General features: G+C 40.1%; 1 protein-coding gene across 1 annotated transcript in view; it reads left to right on the forward strand.

Moving 5' to 3' along the window:
• LOC127620548 (xenotropic and polytropic retrovirus receptor 1 homolog) overlaps positions 1–21459 on the forward strand; it is an 89344-nt gene that overhangs the window by 57365 nt on the left and 10520 nt on the right. Inside the window, exons 4-11 of the mRNA XM_052093694.1 lie at positions 3903–4123; positions 5428–5577; positions 5833–5916; positions 7438–7519; positions 7935–8122; positions 8230–8409; positions 11784–11952; positions 12617–12811. Of these exons, the coding sequence (XP_051949654.1) occupies positions 3903–4123; positions 5428–5577; positions 5833–5916; positions 7438–7519; positions 7935–8122; positions 8230–8409; positions 11784–11952; positions 12617–12811 (1269 nt within the window). The remainder of the gene's footprint in view (positions 1–3902; positions 4124–5427; positions 5578–5832; positions 5917–7437; positions 7520–7934; positions 8123–8229; positions 8410–11783; positions 11953–12616; positions 12812–21459) is intronic.

The raw sequence follows: 21459 nt of genomic DNA on the forward strand, positions 1-21459 counted from the left end.
ATTTCATAAACACATGGTGATTTCCTGTGTATGAGGTCTGGGTGTTCAGCACTATTTGTTAATATGATGTAATGTGTAATGTCTGCTGTAGTCATTTTGACATGTTTCAAGGGGAATGGACTATGGACTCATAATATATGCATACTGCATCATAATGCAACATAAGCTGTTGTGTCATGCAGTGACTACAGGGAACTGGAATGTCTAAGCTCCACTGCCCCTGGTGGCTGATTAAGGAATAGCATAAAATATAATAATTGTTTTATTTGGAAGCTTGAGATTGAAGATTTGTTTACATATTGATAAATTGTGTTTTGCACAATGATTTTGCAATAGTATAACAATAATTAAATGCATAATGCATCCAAAATTGAACATTCTGTCAAACATATTTTTTTGTGTTCCACTGAAGATAAAAAATAATACAGGCTTTAAACAATATATGGGTTAGTAAATTAAGACAGAATTAGATTTTTGGGGTGGACTACCTTTAATTTGTCCTTGAAATTTAAATATCAGAAGTACATGAGACAGGATAAGCATTTGTTCAGAAGCAAAAAGCAGATGTACATTAATAATTTAACACAAAAAAGATAGCAATACATTAATTATTTTTGTAATCAGGGTTTAGTCTTTTTTATCCTCCAGTTGCCAGTGCCTCATTCCACTTCCTCAAGATGCCCAAAGAAAGAAAGCTGGCTAGTCCATTAAGCTGCAAAAATATAAATTTAATATACAAATTTTGATAAATGAAAGAAGATAATGTTCTAGATAATGTCTGCAAAATACTATTAAACAATGCCAATGTGATCTCTTTTTTATCTGAAAATAATCTGCTAAATGTACACAAAAGCATCTTTGTATAGTATCTGCTTGTTTCCAAGGTTTATTTGTTAATTGAGGTTCCATCATTTTTTATCTGAAATCCATATTAGGATGGAAGCCACTCTTAATGCAACAGAACTAATTCTGTGCAGTTGGCCCAGACTGAGTGGTCCTGAATTACCAACATAGCTTTTAAACACTGAGTACATCCAGTCTTTGTCCCAGTGGACTTGATCTGCTAAGCACACAGATATGTAGCACCATCTTTGTCATGTCTAGCATGAGACCCCACCTCTCCCCTGTTACTGCTTTTTAAAGACACTTTCTAAAACTGTCTGTATCTGGATTGTGGGGTGACAAGAGAGTGAATGGCCAGACCTCTTAAGGTTTAAAGTTTGCAGTAGCATATACCCAGAATTGGGAGGGTTACTTTTGAAATGCATTCCACTACAGATTACAGAATATGTTGTAAAATGTTATTGGCAACATTTTGCATTGGATTTCTCAAGGTCAGTAACACAATCTAAATACTTAGGATTACTTCTTCAGCACAGATTTTTTTTCACCCGTTTTGACTATAAACAAGTTATAAATATCTGCCCGTACATTAAGCAAAAATACACTAACACTAAAAATACATTCTCTTAAAAAGCCTAAATATCTTGTGCAGTGTTGCATCTAAACAAAATAAATGTATCTTTTTTAAGGATTTTTAGCTATTTTTAGACGAAACAATACAAAAATTCTCAAGAATAAGATTTTTGCAGTACATCTTTGCCCAAATATCAAAAGTCTTACTAAAGAAAAAATTAGGATTAATCATGGACTTTCTTGATAGAAAAAAATATAATTGTGCCTGATAACAGGTGCATGCAAAAGGGCAAAGGGAAAGTTCCTCAATTATATCTGCCTTTTCACTCATAACAGTGTTGAAGTGCCCTCTTTCTGCTCAAATGAATGTGACCTATAACAAATTGTTTTACAGCTGTTCAAACACTCCTCGGATAGCATAATTTACATATATGGATAAATGTTTTCCAACTGAATAGACTAAATATAAATTAAATAAATGACAATAAAATGCAAAGGAATCTCTTCAGTAATCAAAATACTTCTTGAATGTTACTGTATTCTGATTAACAACTATTTAAATTAGTAGTGGAATACAGTTACTAACATTTTGTATATTAAATACGTAAAGTATTTAACATTTTAAATAACACATTAAAGTATTGGTTTAATGTGAGTAAAGAAAAAAAAACCTAAGTGCCCAGAATAAAATAATAATGGTGGGGTCCCAGTCCCAATGCGCTCAGCATTTTATAGACACATTCAGTTGGCCATCCGGTTGTCCTCCTTGATGATGGCCCTGCTCTGGTCTGGTAACTGAAAGTTATTGGTTCAAACCCCCCAAAAAAACACTCCATGAACTATCAGCCCCGTTCTGCAATTGAGCAAAATTCTCAATCTTACTCCAAGTGGTTTGGCATGTAATAAGTCACTTGGACAAGGACGTGTCTGCTAAATGACAATATTAGCAGGGAGAGTTACAGAATCAGTGTCTAGGGATACAAAGTATACCAGCTCTCCTTCTTACTCAACTATTCTGCCTGCACTGTGCCGACTCTCACTGAGGGTTATAATGGGCTCCCAGCATTTACACATCTGCTAAACCTAATACCCTCTTTCCTCTTCCTCTAAAAGCGAAATGGGTGAGCAGGGTCCTGTTTGCCAAACTGAGCTGGGACTCAGGCCAGCACAGATAATGCTGTCTGTGATATCACTCTTCCAGGAAGGGCCTTGTCTCCGTCAGGAAATCTGTCTGCTTCACTCTCTGGTTAATGGGTAGAATGAGGGATTTATTTGCCATGCAAAATGGATTCTGGTGTTTCTCATTACAGAGTTGTAAGCCAAGCAGGCTTTATGTCTGTCAATAGAAATCGTTTTAATACAGTTGTAGATGTTCTTCTTCAGGGCTGTAGTTCACCCAGTCTTTTAGCTTTCCATGCCATAAAAATGCATAATTCAATGGTTGTGCCATTTGACTTAAAATTCTCTCATCATTTGCTCACCCTGATGCCATCCCAGATGTTCATGACTTACTTTCTTTTGTTGAATACAAACATAGATTTTTAGAAGAATATTGCAGCTCTGTAGGTCCATACAATACAAGTGAATAGGTACCAAAACTTTGAAGCTCCAAAAGCACCTAAAAGCAGAATAAAAGTAATCCATATGACTCCAGTGGTTAAATTAATATCTTCAGAAGTGATATGATAAGTGTGGGTGAGAAACAGATCAATATTTAAGTCCTTTTTTACTATTAATCTCCACTTTAATTTTTACTTTCTTCTTCTTTTATTTTTGCCGATTCAAGGAGGAGAATTTATAAATAAAAGGACTTACATATTTATCTGTTTCTCACCCAAACTTATCATATCACTTCTGAAGATATGAATTTAACCACTGGAGTCTTGTTTATTACTTTTATGTTTCCTAATTGTGATTTTTGGAGATTCAAAGTTCTGGCTGCCATTCACTTGCATTTTATGGACCTACAGAGCTGCAATATTTTTCTACAAATCTTCATTTGTGTTCTGCAAAAGAAAGAAAGTAATGCACATCTGAGATGGAATGAAGGTGAGTAAATGATGAGGGAATTTAGATTATTGTGTGAACTATCTTTTTAAGGCACACATAAGGCACAGATTGTTCACAATTGGTACTGATAATATAATTATAATTCTGATTTCCAATTGAACTATTAAAAGTAAATTATCATTATCAGGTGAACTTAGGGTTCTGCGGTGCTATCAAAACATTCACTTTTTTAAGCATCCCAAACAGCCAACATGGCAACACTGACCCAACCAAGGTAGTGAGTTTGGGGTGGGTCTGTCTGTTTTTTTTTTTTTATATACCAATGGCAGATAGCAGAGTGCTCAGGGAAACTGTTTGCAAATGGCTATGTTTTTTGTTATACCGTTTGGTGATACAAGTGTCACAGAAATTACACACTATCTTTAAATTACTTTATTATTATGTTAAGCTTATTCTTTGTATGGATCTTCCCATAGAGAAACTGGCTGAGGCACAGCGCCGATTCGCAACTTTGCAGAATGAGCTGCAGACATCTCTGGATGCCCAGCGGGAGAGCAACGCTCCTGGGCTGCGCAGTCGTCGCAAAACGGTGTTCCCTTTGTCCAACCAGGAGCGCAACAAACATCGTAACATCAAAGATCTGCAGCTGGCCTTCAGCGAGTTCTACCTTAGTCTCATCCTACTGCAGAACTACCAGGTCTGATATTTGTCACCATTTTCAAGCTATTTCTTTTTGTTTGTTTGTTTGTTTGTTTGTTTGTCTCCTTCTCTCTGCAATGTCCTCTTCCTGACACCAACTTGGGATTCTTGACCTTTCAATGCTGTCTTACTTTTTTCTTGTATTTATTCATATATTTATTTATTTTGTTGTTCTCAGCTGAGGAGACTAGCTTAGACCAACATTAATTTCCATCCTGGCCCATGCTGCAAAAATCATTTCCTTCATGTTTTTTTATTTTGTATTTTTTTTTATTGTTTCGCAGTAAGAATGATCTAAATATCTAAGATGCATTTACTTAATAATGCTTGTTTTCAGAGAATTTATCTTAATTTAATTCATAATTGGTAACACTTTACAATAAGGTTCCATTCATGAACATTAGTTAATGGATTAGTTATCATGAACAACCAATTAACATTATATTGTTTATAGTATTTATTAATCTTTGTTAATTTTCATTAATATAAATACAGTTGTTCATTGTTATTTCATGTTAGTTCATAGTGCATTAACTAACGTTAACATATGCAACTTTTGATTTAAAAAAAATTACTATATTTTGAAATTAAAATGAATTAAGATTAATATTGTGAATGCTATAAAAATATTGTTCATTGTTAGTTAATGTTATCTAATTGAACCTTATTGTAAAGTGATACCATTTTATTTTTGAATTTTAATTTTTCTTATACCAATGTCAAATAGTTTCTCCTGTTTATGCATAAACCTCACTAAATTAGCCAATGGGGTAAGAACAATAAAATTAATTCAAATATATTATTTAAGAACAAGTATTACTTGATATATTTATCTTGTTTTAAGAATAATTAGGTATTTTAAAACAAAACAATTTACAATATATCTAACTTAAAGATACTGAAATTTGTCTAGTTTTTAGGATAATTAGATTTATTTATTTTTTTTATTGGAAAACACAACAAAAATACTGAATAAAGTGCTGGTTTGGTGGTGCAGGTGTACCCAAAACACAACATTCAGTATGCTGGTCTCTTCAGCTGGGTCCTCATTTATTCAATCCTCATTGTTTTTATACTACACATGTTACATCTCTTCCATTATTCTTTTCTTCTTGTTCCTGATACTTTCAAAATTGCCTTCCTTTTGTCTTTTGTATGATAATCTTTTCTCTCTGTTTGATATAATCAGTCCTCAGTACAGAGGAACTAGAGGATTGCTGTTTCCTGTGTGTTATTGGATGTGCAGCATCTCTGCTTAATTTCATTTCTGATAACTTTTGATTTACCGGAAACCTCATGCAGAATCTGAACTTCACTGGATTCCGGAAAATCCTGAAGAAACATGATAAGATTCTGGACACACAGCGCGGAGTGGATTGGCGTGTGGCCCATGTGGAGGTGGCTCCATTCTATACCTGTAAGAAGATAACACAGCTCATCTCTGAGACAGAGGTAGATTCCTGGCTCCACGTATATTACTTGTGACTTCCTGCTCATTTCATAATCAGATTGCATTGGTGTAACTGCAAACTACTGTAGCTGCACAATGCATATTATTATTGCTGCTGTAGGTGATCAATGATGACAATAGCCTGTTCACTAAGGTGTTTCTTTAACAGCATTTTATCTAAAATGAACAATAGTAAAGAATAACTGAACTGAAATTGTCTCTACTGATAACTTGATCTTTGACCTTTGTGTGCCCAGGCCCTGGTGACCACAGAGCTGGAAGGTGGTGACCGTCAGAAGGCCATGAAGAGACTGAGGGTTCCACCTCTTGGAGCTGCTCAGGTGTGAGACAACCTAATAATGTTATACACACACACACACAGCAATTGTCCATCTCATTCCTTCAATTGGGTGACATTGGATTGCCAGAGTCAACTAAGCTTTATTGACATGATTATTAACATTTTCAATATTGCCAAAGCATTTAAAGATCTTATAGTCCAAAAATAGACAATTTAGAAAATAAAAAGATTAAGTAAATGGCGTGGTGTGTATAACTCCATAAGTTGCTCACTTAAACTGTAGAAACGGTAAGATGGGGCAACCATTGTCAATGAATTTGAACGAAGTCTGGTAATTGATGACCACTGGTCTAGAGCATGTTTATAGACAAAAATAATAAAAAATAGTCCAGTTGGGTCCCCTTTGGTGTTCAGGAATAGTAAGTAGGCCACACTAGGCCTGTCTGTCCTGCTCTCTCTCTGTTTATGAACTGAAGCACTGCAATGATGTAAAGAAGGCATTGATGTTGTAGAGGCTGTCATGAATTAATTGCCCCCCAAGTGATGTAGGGAAGTTTTTGCAACTTGGTTTCAATAAATGCTTTTGTTGCATCAAGGATTATGTTTTGAGTTCTGAAATTTACAGTATGTTTTTATAGTAGAATGACCTCTTATATGTCAAAATATAAAGGAAAATTAGATTCCTCATGGCGTGGGCCCTTTGAATAATTGAATCGAACATTACACATTGCATTTACATTCATTACCGGCCAAAGCAAAGTTTTTTTTAAATAAAAAGCGACTTTTTATCTATTCCAACAAATGACAATACAAAACAGAAATGCTAAAGGCAAAATCGGCATGGATTACAACAAATCTGAATAATAAAATAATGGCAAACAGCTAGGCTTGGGATCAATGCCTTTTTCATGCGTCAATAATCAAAATATTATCCAGTTGATTATGGATATTTGTGTGTGTGTGTGTGTGTGTGTGTGTGTGTGTGTGTGTGTGTGTGTGTGTGTGTGTGTGTGTGTGTGTGTGTGTGTGTGTGATCGTTACCGCGACCAGATTTAGTAAATGGTATATAGGCTATATCACCCTCATGTGTCTCCCAACACTATTACGCCAGACTGTTAACAGAGGCCAACTTAGTAAATTGGAAAACACGCCAATTGGGTTTCTAATCAGCTCATTTTAATATATGGATGCCTCGCAAATATATCGCTAAAATTACGTGCTGATCAATTATCAATATATCAATATTTTATGACATCCCAACAAACAGCCCATGAAAAGCATATGAAAAATGGTTCAGGTATCTGCAGTGTAGTTTTCATGCAGTGCTCTTAGTTCTAGGTCAATAACAGTTGTGTAAGCCCTGAAGAACTACATAACACAAATGGTAGTGTGGGTGGAGAGATACACCTGTGCAGGGAACATTATGTATGATATACTGTATAGCAGGATTGAAAGACTCTTTTACAATAATGAATTTACCGAAGGCCCTTGCACAACATGGAAGTAGAAAAATAACATTTAATATGTTCAATTATCTAATATTTGCTTTATCTCAACTTAGCCTGCACCTGCCTGGACCACCTTCCGTGTGGGACTGTATTGTGGGGTCTTCATTGTCCTGGCTGTATCCTTCGTCCTTACTGGTGTGGTTATTTTCCTTGTTTTCACACTCAGAAACTAATAAAAAGTACCATGGTATTAATATGTTTTTATTTATTTTTTACCATTTACCATGGGAATACCATGTATTTTAGGTTATGTTGTAATATTATGATATTCTTTGAAGGACCTTGGAGTACCATGCAAAAACAATGGAATATGATTATGATAATCATTCAGTATCATGGTAGATCTCAAAGAACCATACTAGTACTATCTGATACATCACTGTACCATGGTACTGCCATGCACATTTTTACAATAATATGTGATCATGTTGTTCATTCATGCATTCCACCTTCATTTCTGCAATTAAACTGCTAACATTTGAAAGAGCAGCACATTATTATAGACATCCTTGTTAATAATCCATCTGTGTGACTGATGTTTCCTTTTCAGGTGCTTTTTTCGTTCGTAACCAGAACATCTGGCCTTTGGTACGCATCTACCGTGGCGGTTTTCTGCTGATTCAGTTTCTCTTCCTGTTGGGGATTAACACTTATGGCTGGAGGCAGGCAGGGGTCAACCACGTGCTGATTTTTGAGCTGAACCCTCGAAACAACCTCTCACATCAACATTTGTTCGAGGTGAGACACGTGCCGTAGAGAAGAACCTGATGATTTATAGGTATTACTGCTTCTGGATGCTCAATTTCATCAAAGTTTCATCTTCCTTTCTTTCTCTCTCTGTTTAGATTGCAGGATTTTTGGGGGTGCTGTGGTGTCTCAGTATCCTTTCCTGCCTGTTTGCAGACTATACGTTTCTCCCTATGCAGGCAAACCCTCTTATCCTCTATGGATTTATGGTGCTCTTCCTCATCATACCCTTCAAAACAGCCTACTACAAATCCCGTTTCTGGCTCATCAAACTGCTGGTGAGAGTCAAACCTGAGCAGATGTTGTCAAGTTACACTAGTGATCTAGTGTTACTCTTTCACTTTCACAGAATTCAAATGCTTACTAAAATGCAATACATCCACCAAAATAAAATGTACATCTTCCATCTTCTAAATGAAATCTCCCTGTCACAACTCTTTCCTTCTTCTAAAGACAAATGCAGACACAGACTTCAACAGTACCCAGACACCAAAACCAATCTAAAGAGCCTTAAATGTTACATCGAGAACATTTTTAATCTCCAAGGAACCATACAGTCAACTCGAGAAACCTATACAGTGAAAAAATGGTTCTTGAAGAGGGTTATTTGCTGAAACTAAGGTGATGCAAAGAACTATCTACGAACCTTTATTTTTAAAAGAGTGTGCTATGAAATCAAGTCAGCAATAGAGCGGTTCTGCTTAACATATTTTAAAGATCGGCTGAAGTGTCAACATATTATAAACATATATTAAAGAATTTGCGAGGTTTGTTATGGATATGACTTATCAGAATCGTGAAATTGTTTCACATTTATCTAAATAACTGTGTCAGTTTGTCTTGGTTTTGATTGTGCCTTGAAGTAAATGAGCTATTGAAAGAGTCTTACCTTGACTGGCTAACACAATAAAGTAACACAATTTATAATGGAATCACTCTGCTATCAGCAAAGTTACACCCATTCAATTACTTAACTAATTAGCTAATAAATTAAGAGTTGGTTGGCTCATTTTAATGCATGAGCAGCAGTCTTTGCAAGCCTCATTTGTTTGTTTTTTCTTCTTTCTTTATTGCCTTCTCTGCCCTTGTACATTCGTTTTATTGCGGTAATAATCGTTTTACCTTGGCCTGTGTGATACAGGTGCATTTATGTATGTGTACGGAGTAAAGTGTGTGTCTGTGGGCTTTGTGTGTGTGAACACGTGTTATAATGCATGTGTCTCTCTGTGTGACACACAGAGCATTGAGGTGAGGGCAAATTGATTGCAGCTCTTTCTCTGCAGATGTGAAGGCTGTGACTGTGCAATCATTATTGAGATGGAGCCATCAGCGGCCGCCTGCCTCTGTCTCACTGCCCGCCCCAAGTGTAATTGTAATTGGCCTAGACTGGAGTCTTATTCTATGGAGCACACACAGAACAACCACAAACTATCACTTCCTGTAGATTATAACCAACAGTAACTTACAGTCAAACAGTTGGGGGCCTTTTCCCCAGAGCTCAAGCATTGTGTTTAAAAGAATAGTTCACCCAAAAATACAAAATTATAAAATTATTTACTCGCCCTTATGTCATACCAAATATGTATTATTTTTCTGTTATTTTTGGAACACATAAGTACTAGAAATATTTGAAGAATCTATACACATGTCTTTCCATATAATGACAGTTCATTATGGCCATGTCTACCAAGTTTCAAAAAAGACCATAAAAGCACTATAAATTTAGTCCATAAGAGTTAGGTGCTATATTTGAAGTACTTCAAAGTCATGAAATAGCTTGTATGAGGAATAGTGGAAATCTAAGTTGCTATTCACTGATAATCGTCCCCTCCACCAAAGCTCATGTGCCCTATTTTAAGAGCATTAGAACTAAGCGCAATGCTTTACTTTAAGTCACAAGTACAAAGTCAATGGGCATTGCCATGAAGTTTTGGTATTTTCATGCATGCTCTAAGTCAAGGCACAAGTGGGTTTGGCGAAATTATGCGTGCAAAGCACTAATGGGCTTGGTCAAGTGCAATTTTATTCTGAGGTTCAATTGCGCTTGGAATTATCACTCTCATGAAAATTGGATAAGAAGTAGCACATGGCCATTGCACATAGCACAAAGCACACCAAAGTCCCTCTAGCAAGTCAGTCCACTGTTAGCCATCTTTAGAATGCTCTCTGGAATGTTTCCAGTCATGCCTGTGCAGCTCTAATTTACTTGAATGGGGAAAGACTGAAATCTCAAAATTGGTTGGTCAAGATTATGATCAAAAAACATATTTCAAATCAGCAATATAATCTGACAACACTGGAATCATAAATTGTGTTTCGTTACCTCATACTACGCTAAAAACAAAATGTTCCCAGTTTGTATAACTAGTGCGCATGCGCGTTCTTGTGCTGATTGACAGGCAATGTCTGTATCTAAAATTTTATTGGCTCTTTTACCTGTAAGGCGGGACTTCCTCCGTTAGACGCTTGAGCTCCTTGGTTGAGTGTTCCAATTTCTCCCATTCATTTTAATAGAAGTGGCCCATCTCTGCTAAATAGTCTCCACACTCATGAAAATAGAGCCCCGTGTCTAGCCCGTGTTCATGCCCACATTGAAAAATGATGCGTCTGCATTATTGATGCCAAAATGGCATTGGTTCTCGCGGGGGTAATAACCATACTTTTATGATACTTTTACGGTGCATTTATTTCTACTTTTAATGTCTACGTTTGTGTTTCACATGGGAAAAAAATAGTATATAAAAGCATAATGGTTTGGAACAACATGAGGGTAAGTACTTATGACAGATTGTTAAGGTATGGGTGAACTATTCATTTAAAGACCTTATTATGTGGGACTTCACCTGTTTCGTCAGGTAAAAGGATCAGAGTGTGTGTTGGGGATAAATCAATACTCGCTGGCATTTGAGTCTCAAGAGTACAATGGCTGAGATTGGTGTAGTGCAAAACTGTGTTGCTAGGAAATGTCAGCACTGCCCTGAAGGCAGAAAGAGGTTGATTGCCATTTCATAGGGTAGTTTAAGATACAGAAAAACTAAATAGGAAAAAGAAAATAATGTGATGCCCATAGGCATCATATGAAACTCACCTCGGTGTATACATGCATGTTTTTTTATTAATTATTTAGTGAATTATTCACTGTTGTCTCATTTTCCTTACAGATCACATTTTATAATAAAATTTGTGAAAGTACTATGTGTATCCTAACAAATATGTACCATGGTGACCATAGTTTCTGTAAAATAAATACCAATATTGTCAGTATTTTTGCAATTTTATTTGGCGATGCTAGTAGAACAACAATAACACATTTCACCTATAAGATGAACAAATTAGAATAATTTTTACCTTTAAAATGTAATGTATTGAAAAGACAGTCAAAGCTGGTTTATTGGTAAGGTCAATGAGTTGAAATTACAGATCATGAGCCTATGAAAATCCTATTGATTTTATTTTTTCAGCCAGTTGAGCTCTCATTATGGTCTTGAGCTCTCTCATTGAGTTTACTCTGCCTAAGGGATAAACTGCCTCATCCTGAGAGAAAAAGCAATTAAATTGACTTCTTTTGTTTAGCGCGATCCACAGTGCTTCCTGTGGGTATACAGTATAAATATTTATGGTTAATAATTTTTTATTTCTCTGTCTTTCTCAGTTCCGTGTGTTCACTGCCCCGTTCCACAGAGTGGAATTTGCAGACTTCTGGCTGGCTGACCAGCTCAACTCTCTGGTGATCGTGCTCACAGATCTGGAGTATCTGGTCTGCTACTACAGCATGGAGCTGAAATGGGGGGAACTTAGTGGCTTATTGCCCAGCACATACGGTAATTGTTTCGGAATAAAGCGATTCTGAAATGCACTGATTTAGACAGACAGACTAAGTCATTTATCCATTTTTTATTATCCCAATTTCAATATAATATGTTATGGTAAATGAGTAGACTGTCACAATAAGTTGCTTTTGATTGGTGGCTTGTTTCTCAATTGCCAGTGATCCACATAAGACATGAATTAAGTCAGTGTATACAGACATTAGTCCTTCAGGTTCAGTGGAGTTTATCATGTGAAATGGACCAGGAAACTCAGAGCATCAGCATCAGGGTAATGGCGCAGAAATGTGTCACACTGTGACCAGCACAGGATATCGGAAAATTCTGAAAAGGAGAGAGAGAGAGAGAACTAAGTGAACTGTTCTATATAAAACATTGTTTAATTTTGTGGATATTGGCACACCTACTCATTATGTATTATAAACTTTTTTCAATAAATTTTTTCTATATAATTTATTTTTACTCACCCTTATGTCATTACAAACAAATATGACTTTCTTTTGACATAATTTGCATTTTTGGATGAACTATCCCTGTAATATCATAACAAGAAATTTAAAAGAAACCTAAATTACAGTAAAGTGTGTTTAGTTTATATAAAGCTCTATCTAGTATGTTGGGATATGTTTTGCTTACCAAATGTCTCCTCCTCTACCAGGTGATGAAAAGTGTAACAGCTACTCTTATGGTGTCCGTGCCATAATCCACTGTCTGCCTGCCTGGTTGCGTTTTGTTCAGTGTCTGCGACGTTACCGTGACACCAGGAGAGCCTTCCCTCACCTGGTGAATGCTGGAAAATACTCCACAACCTTCTTTGTGGTCACATTTGCAGCCCTCTACAGAACTCATAAAGGTAAAAACAAATCCATTGCAGGTAAACATCATATGTTCTTTTGATTATGTGTGGCAGAACATTCACATTAATGTTCTTGGCAGGCTTATTCTTATCAAAGCAATTTATAATATAATTGTAACAAGTTCTTAAGTGGGGAAAGGAGGAAGCGGGAGACAGCGAATCCAACTCAAAGGTAATTTTTTAAAAGCTTCCAGCACACATGATTGATGCACAAACACGCACACAAGGCTTGGCTCTCTCCCTCTTCATTGACGTCTGGCTCGCTCTTAAATACATCTCCAACTCTCACTGCAATGAAAAACAGCTGTTAGAGACAATTATTTCCAGGTGATGATCCTTAACGTTCTCATCTCCCGATCTCGCTCTCCATTCACAAGCTCAACCACGCCCCCACCGCCCGAGGGAGCCATCCGGCCTGCCCAGTACTCCCACCACATTTCTGGAGAGGAAGTCCGCAACAGCCATCTGTGCCCCCGGCCTGTGGTCTACCACGAACTTAAAAGGCTGAAGAGCCAGATACCAACGGGTGATCCATGCGTTGGCGCACTTCATGCAATGGAGCCACTGGAGCGGGGTGTGGTCCGAACAGAAGGTAAAAGCCCATCCCAGGAGGTAGTACCGAAGGGTGAGGACCGCCCACTTGATGGCCAGACACTCCTTTTCAACAGTGCTGTACCTCGCCTGTCTTGCCGAAAGCTTATGGCTGATGTCCAGCACCAGGCGCTCCTGCCCCTCGACCACCTGGGACAACGAGGCTCCCCATCTCCTGTCCAACTCGTCGGTCTTTACAATAAAAGGGAGAGCAAAATCAGGACGATTTAACAATGGCCCATCACAAAGTGCAGCTTTCACCTGCATAAAAGCCTGTTGGCACAGCTCTAACCAATGGACCGGGTCTGGGGATCCCTTTTTAGTGAGATGAGTCAGCGGGCTGGTGACATCCGAATAATTAGGCACAAACCTTCTATAATAGCAAGCCAGCCCCAGGAACTGTCTCACCTCCTTTTTGGTCTTGGGTCTCGGGGAACGCTATGGAGGCTTGCGGGACCTCTCGAACTAGAATAACAGGGGTTCAAGCCACTTATCCCAATTCTGAGCATGTTCGTGCACGAACTTACGAATCATGTTTTTATACAAGAAGCCGAGACTTCCACCTCCCTGACATCATCCTGACGCAGAGCTGAAGTAGATGACCCCTGCTCCGCCTCCCCAGCCAGCGCATCACAAATCCCACACCAAGGAGATTTGTTACAGGACCCATCCGCACAAATTTCCCTTAATAAAGTGGTAAACACTGGCCAATTCAAATAGCACTTAAATATCAAATGAAAGCACTAATCCTCAGGAATGTGACTGTACAGTATTTTGTTACCCTAATACCACAGTTCGAAAGATTTTCAAAAGAATCACAAAGTGAAATAGAATTTATTTAAGATATCAAATACAAATGTCTCTTTTATGTGCCGGTAACTGCTGTTGTAAGTACCAAATAGCTAAAAACGTTATATCTGCTTCTACCATTCTAAAAAATGTGCTGTGATTGTCTGTGAGCTTGCTTGTGTGAATAATCCAATGTTATATCTTAGATGTCCATAACAAAATATAGTATGTTGTCCATCAGGAAAAGCATGCTAAATAAATAATTGAAATATATTTTATCAACAACTGATAATAAAATGATGTATATCTCAGCTTTTTAATGACACAGAGATTAAGCTTGTCCACTCAGAGGCAGAGATATTCGATGAAACAATGGGGGTAGTGCATGAACTGAAAATTCAACTGAATGTCTATGGACAAGCACATCTGTGAAACATAGATTATAGATAGATGCTGGATACAATTTCATTTCTTAATGTACTTCTTAGAGACTTCCTAGAAATAGCTGTTGCAGCTTACAGTTGACTCTAATGTAAAACTTTCAGTACAAAGAGAACACCTGTGTGCCATTATTTGTCTTTACAGTTGAATAAGCGACAAAAGCAGAGAAAGAAAAAACTGACCTTGAGATTCTTATCCCTGAGACTGTCTTTGTCTGTTAGTGCCTTGGTTTAGACAATATAAAGGAATGAAAAGATAGGAATATAAATTATATTAGAGAAGCTTGATGTTAAAGATGAATTGTATAAATACAGAGACAGATTGACACTAAACTGATCGGCATTGAAGTCATTGTTAAATTGTTTCTTTTAAGCATGCATAAAGAACTATAACGTGTCCTGATATGTAAAAACCTATTTGTCACCAAACACAATCCCCTGTATTCAAATACAGTAATTGTCCTACATCTGGGTAATATGAAGTCTTAAAGAGTTTATAAGCATGCCATTAAGATTCCAGGCATATATTTTACCCTCTTTCTACAAGTAGTGTCTGATTATACAGCCACTGAAATCCATCTGAAGTGCAAAGACTGCTGCTCAAACATTCAGCTGTCTTTGTCTATCTTTATGTCTGTTTTTCTGTCTCACTCTCTCACTTATCAAACATTCAGCCTCCACGCTTTCCCATATCTCTTCAAAAAGACAACTTAAGCCCCAATCGATCACCTCAAAGCAGTCGACTAAGCTGTTTCATCCATTTCGTTATTTATTTACACACACGGTCCGTTCTGGTTATATATTTATTTCCCTTAAATGTCAGTGTTTAAATAGCATGTATGGGTAAATGTTACTTCAGTCCACTGCATTTATGTTTTCATTTAATAGAATATAGCAGGATAACAAAATCATGCTCTGATGAATCCAAACCTTAGCTGACAGCTCTCTAGACTTCAGAGTGTATTATAAACATCCTTGTATCAGTTTTATGGATGGGATCTGGAGCGCAGCCCAGAACATCTGCTTCATAGGAGTAAGAGGAGCCCCATTCTGCCATTACCCAACAGGGCAGCATTGCCACGCATTTGATGCACTCATTAAGATTCACTCAAGACGTCCCTGGCAGTGAGCCCATTTAATATACAAAGACATCAGAGATCACCTCTATCATTTGTGGCCTGATTGATACTGATGTTTCGCTGCAGTAAACCACCCATTTAACTGAGTCTGTGTATTCGTTTTATTTTAGTTTTAATGTAGACTAATCCCAAAGGAAGGCACCATGTCTGAGCATATAATTGATGTTTAAATTAACATTAGTCATGCCCAGGCAGTGCAGAAGATGAGCCAAACAGGCCTATCTCCTCATGTTTAGGGTGTTGTGGCTTAGTGGTTCAAAATCTGAACTGGCAACCCAAAGTATGTGGGTTTGATCCCCAGAAGAAGTGATTTATTGGACACCTTGGAAAAATAACTGTGTGTGAAATGAATAACTAAATAACTAATACTTTATTACCAATTCTAGACATGCAGGAAAACATGGAAAATGTATATGGTGCTTGCTAAAACAAGCATTACTATTATTATTGATCATACAAACAGCACAGTAACTGTAAAAAATGTTGGCATGTATTTTGATGCTGACATGCAATTAGTTTTTTCTGGCGGGTGATAAAATCTTAGACTTACATTGGAACACATTATCATATCTAATAAGCAACCTTATTGCAACCATCCAGAACACCCTAGCAACCACTTAGCAAAGCCTCAGCAACCTTTCATCAAACACTAGCAACCACCAAGAACATCACAGCAACCACTTAATGTTTCCCTAGCAATCACCCAGAACACCCTATCATTGTTTGTTCTATTACATTATAGAAGTTCTTCTAGAAGATATAGAGGGCTCACAACATCAAAGATGTTATTTACAGTAAACGCCAATCTGAGCTTAGGCTTATCTAAAGAGTTCTATGATATCCAACAAGACAGAGCGAAATGTTAACGAGAAGATTAACGAGATGGCGCTATGTGAAACTTAGAAGCTTGAAAAAAAAAAGCGAATTGGAGACTGTGACAGCCGCCAAAGGAAGGGACGGAAACAGGTGTCAGCTTAAAGGGTAAGCTTTTTATTTCTCTCGTTCATACAATAACAGTGTTGTGGGGTTTTCCTTGGACGGGTTCTCCGCCCCCATGCTCTGTCACTGCTTCCCTTTTATGCCGCTCTCCTCATGTTACTGAAATTAGACACAGGTGTTAGTCATCATTTTAGCTCAGGTGTGAGCGCCCTTACCGCTTTTCTCTCCCGGACGGGCGCTTGACCACGCCCCCGCTGCCACATACCCCCACCGCCCGACTCAGGCCGGGGCGTCATCCGGCCTGCCTACCACTCCCCCCCATTTCTGGAGAGGAAGTCAGCGGCAGCCATCTGCACCCCCGGTCTGTGGACCACCTTGAATTTAAAGGGCTGGAGAGCCAGATACCAACGGGTGATCCGGGCGTTAGTATCCTTCATGTGGTGGAGCCACTGGAGTGGGGCGTGATCCGAGCAGAGGGTGAAAGCCCGCCCCAGCAGGTAGTATCGGAGGGTGAGGACCGCCCACTTGATGGCCAGACACTCCTTCTCTACGGTGCTGTACTTAGTCTCCCTCAAGGAGAGCTTCCGGCTAATGTACAGCACCGGGCGTCTCTCCCTCCACCACCTCAGCGAGTACGGCCCCCAGCCCTCTGTCTGAAGCGTCCGTCTGCAAAACAAAAGGGAGAGAGAAGTCAGGTGCATGCAAAAGCGGCCCCCCACAAAGTGCAGCTTTAATCTGTATAAACGCCTGTTGGCACTGCTCCGACCATTGGACCGGATCTGGAGCCCCCTTTTAGTGAGGTCAGTCAGCGGGCTGGCGACATCCGAATAATTAGGCACAAATCTTCTGTAATAGCCAGCCAGCCCCAGGAACTGCCTCACCCCCTTTTTGGTCTTGGGTCTAGGGCAAGTCGCAATCGCCGTGGTCTTGTCAATTTGGGGACGCACCTGGCCATGACCCAAGTGGAACCCCAGATACCGTACCTCCACACGCCCAACCGCGCACTTTTTTGGGTTTGCCGTGAGCCCCGCCCGCCGCAGCGATCTCAGGACGGCCCTCAGATGTTGCATGTGCCGCTGCCAATCATTGCTATAAATGATGATATCATCTAGATAGGCAGCGGCGTAAGCAGTGTGCGGTCTGAGGATCCGATCCATGAGGCACTGAAACGTGGCTGGTGCCCCGAACAAACCGAAAGGAAGCGTCACGAATTGGTGTAATCCGAACGGTGTGGTGAAGGCCGTTTTTTCACGGGAAATTGGTGTCAAGTGGATCTGCCAATAACCCTTCGTTAGATCCAAGGTCGAATAAAATCGAGCCGTACCTAACCGATCAAGCAGTTCATCAACACGGGGCATTGGGTACGCGTCAAATTTAGACACCGCGTTGACTTTCCTATAATCCACACAGAAACGTACAGACCCATCGCTCTTGGGAACAAGGACGACCGGGCTGGACCAATCGCTGTGGGATTCTTCTATTACTCCCATCTCAAGCATCGTGTCCAATTCTTCTCGAACTACTTTCTTTTTATGTTCGGGCAAGCGATAGGGGTGGCAACGAACCACCACGCCCGGCTCAGTCTCGATATGGTGATGTATGATGTTTGTGCGGCCCGGTAGAGGAGAAAAACACGTCTGCAAACTCCTTTTGTAATTCGGACAATCAGTACCCAAGATTAGCGGATGGGTGAGGCGGGAACTAACCGCTGCCTCCACACTATGTTTTTCTCCCCGGAATTTGATCGCTAAAGTCACCAGGGGGTACTTGTGAATATCCCCATGCACACACCTCACCCTCACCCGTTTAGCTGTGCCCAAAGCCCCGGGTTGAACCAAGCGTTGGTGGATGGTGGTCTGATTACAGCCGGTATCCATCAATGCTTGGTATGTACCCCCCTGGATCCTTACCGGGACCCGGTACGCTCCAGCCCGACCGGGGGCAGCCTGCGGGACATCGGAGACCTGCACCACCGTCCCCACCTCCATCAGCGGACATTGATCCCGGAAGTGGTCCGGGTCTCCGCACCTCCAGCAGACCGGCCCAGGCGCCACGGCCGCACCCGTGCTGGCGGGCGCCACCACCTGAGGAGGAGAGCGGCTGAAGGACGGGGAAGGGTTAGGCGGGTTCTCCCACGGCCGGGAAGTTGGCCTGGTGTATCCTCCACGCCTGCGGGGGGCAGGAACGGGCCCTGGGGAGAGAGCAGAGCGAGAGGGAGCAGGGGGGGGGAGAAGCAGGGGAAGACACAGGGGAAGGGGAGAGAGAGAGAGAGAGAGGGGGAGGGCTCATCCGCCCTCGGTATCGCCGCCAAGTGATCCTCCGCAAGCTGAACAGCTGCCTCCAGCGACGCCGGGCGGTGGCACTGGACCCATTCCGCCGTTCTCTTGGGCAGTCGTTGCGCGAATTGCTCCAGTACCACCTGATCGATGACTCCCTCGACGTCGCGGTCCCCGCGAGCAGCCACCACGACAGGCGTCCCGGAGCCGTTGGGCAAACGCAAACGGGCGGTCGGACTTCTCAAGCTTCATGCTCCGGAAGAGCTGGCGATTCTCCTCCGGGCTCCGACCAACCCGTTGCAAAATGGCCTTCTTTAGGTCAGAGTACGCCAGGAGGTTAGTCGCCGGCAGTTGTTGTGCCGCGAGTTGTGCTTCCCCGGACAGGAGAGGAATTAGACGGGCTGCCCACTGTTCGGGCGGCCAGCCCCAGATTTCAGCCGTCTTCTCAAATAAGTCGATGAAGGCCTCAGGATCATCTGCTACCCCCATCTTCTGTAACGTGGGCGGGGGCAGCGTAGCGTGAATGTCCGGGGTCGCGGCTGGGGCCGACGCAGCCTCCTGGCTGAGGAGGCTCCGGATAGCAAGTCGGTCCTCTGCCTGAGCCCGCATGATCTCGAAGAACCGCCGATCTTGATCCTGCCGGAGCTCAAGCAGGGATTGTTGGTGGCCTTGATGGAGAGTAGCGAGGGACTGGAGGATTTCCGCCAGCTGGGAGGACTCTATGGGACGACCTTGCTCCATAACTCAAAAGAAAAAAATGTCCCGGGTTTCGGAACCAATGTGACAGCCGCCAAAGGAAGGGACGGAAACAGGTGTCAGCTTAAAGGGTAAGCTTTTTATTTCTCTCGTTCATACAATAACAGTGTTGTGGGGTTTTCCTTGGACGGGTTCTCCGCCCCCATGCTCTGTCACTGCTGCCCTTTTATGCCGCTCTCCTCATGTTACTGAAATTAGACACAGGTTTTAGTCATCATTTTAGCTCAGGTGTGAGCGCCCTTACTGCTTTTCTCTCCCGGACGGGTGCTTGACCACGCCCCCGCTGCCACAGAGACAAACGAAGGGAACAAAAAAAGAGGAAATGAATGAAAATGGACTAGCCAGGGGAGGTTGCGCTTGTATGGCTTGCCTGTGGCAAAACAGAACTGTGTGAGTGTACTGCTAGAATAATGATGAAGCTCTAAAAACTGGAATATGATTTAAATTCTTTTTTTTTTTTTTTACCTTTTTAAATTAGATCTTGCTTACATGAACACCTGTACCTGCCTGCTCTGATTGCTTTATAGCAATGGCCATATAAACCATGGCATCTAGACCATATGGACCCAGAATATTATTGAAAATAGATGCCTGCTTGTGTTTAAATATCACAGCTGGCTTTTAAACCTCACTGTTGTGAAGATGTGCATAGTTATGGCAGTTTAGTACAGATTAATCAACAAAAATTGTCATTATAAAACAGATAATTCCAACTCGGATATCTTATTGGATCAGCCAAGTTTAAAGCTGTTGTAAAATACTGATAAATGCATACCTGTGTCTGTACATTAAAAATGAGTTATTCATTGTGTAAACCTTAAAGGGATAGTTCATCCAAAAATGCAAATTCTCTCATAATTTCACCCAAGATGTGTATGACCTTCTTTCTCCTGCTGAACACAAATTAAGATTTTTAGATTAATATCTCAACTCTGTATGTCCATACAATGCAAGTGAATGGTGACCAGACCTTTCCACATAAAGCCAACATAAAAGTAATCCACACGACTCTTCAGAAGCAATACAATTGGTGTGGATGAGAAACAAATAAATATTTTTCCTTTTTACTATAAATCTCTATTTTCAATTTCAAATTCTGAAAGTGAAAATGGAGATTTACAGTATAGTAAAAAAGGACTTAAATATCGATCTGTTTCTCACCCAAATTGATTGCATTGCTTCAGAATACATAGATTTAACCTCTGGAATTTTATGGATACATTTTATGCTGCATTTATGTGATTTTTGGAGCTTCAAAGTTCCGTTCACCATTCACTTGCAGTGTAAGGACCTATAGAGCTGAGATTTTCTTCTAAAACTCTTTTTTTGAGTTCAGCAGAAGAAAGATATACATTTGGGATGCATGAAAGTGAGTAAATGGGTGAACTATCCCTATAAGCAGCCTACATTTAGGATAATGAACTATATTACTTGGATTTATTACTTGGCCAATACAATTACAGGGAGAGTTCAGCTAAAAATGAAAGTTCTCTCATAATTTCCCCACCTCATGTTGTTTCAAAACAGTATGACTTTCCTTCTTCGTTGGAACACAAAAGGAGATGTTAGGCAGAATGACTGAGAGCCTCAGTCACCATTCACTTTCATTCTATGTAAAAAATAAAATGTAATGAAAGTGTATGGTGACTGAGGCTTTCAGTCCTTAACATTCAGTCTAACATCTTTTTTTTTTATCCATGGAAGAAAGAAAATTA

The sequence above is a fragment of the Xyrauchen texanus genome, chromosome 27 (assembly GCF_025860055.1).
Source record: "Xyrauchen texanus isolate HMW12.3.18 chromosome 27, RBS_HiC_50CHRs, whole genome shotgun sequence".
Classification (NCBI taxonomy): domain Eukaryota; kingdom Metazoa; phylum Chordata; class Actinopteri; order Cypriniformes; family Catostomidae; genus Xyrauchen; species Xyrauchen texanus.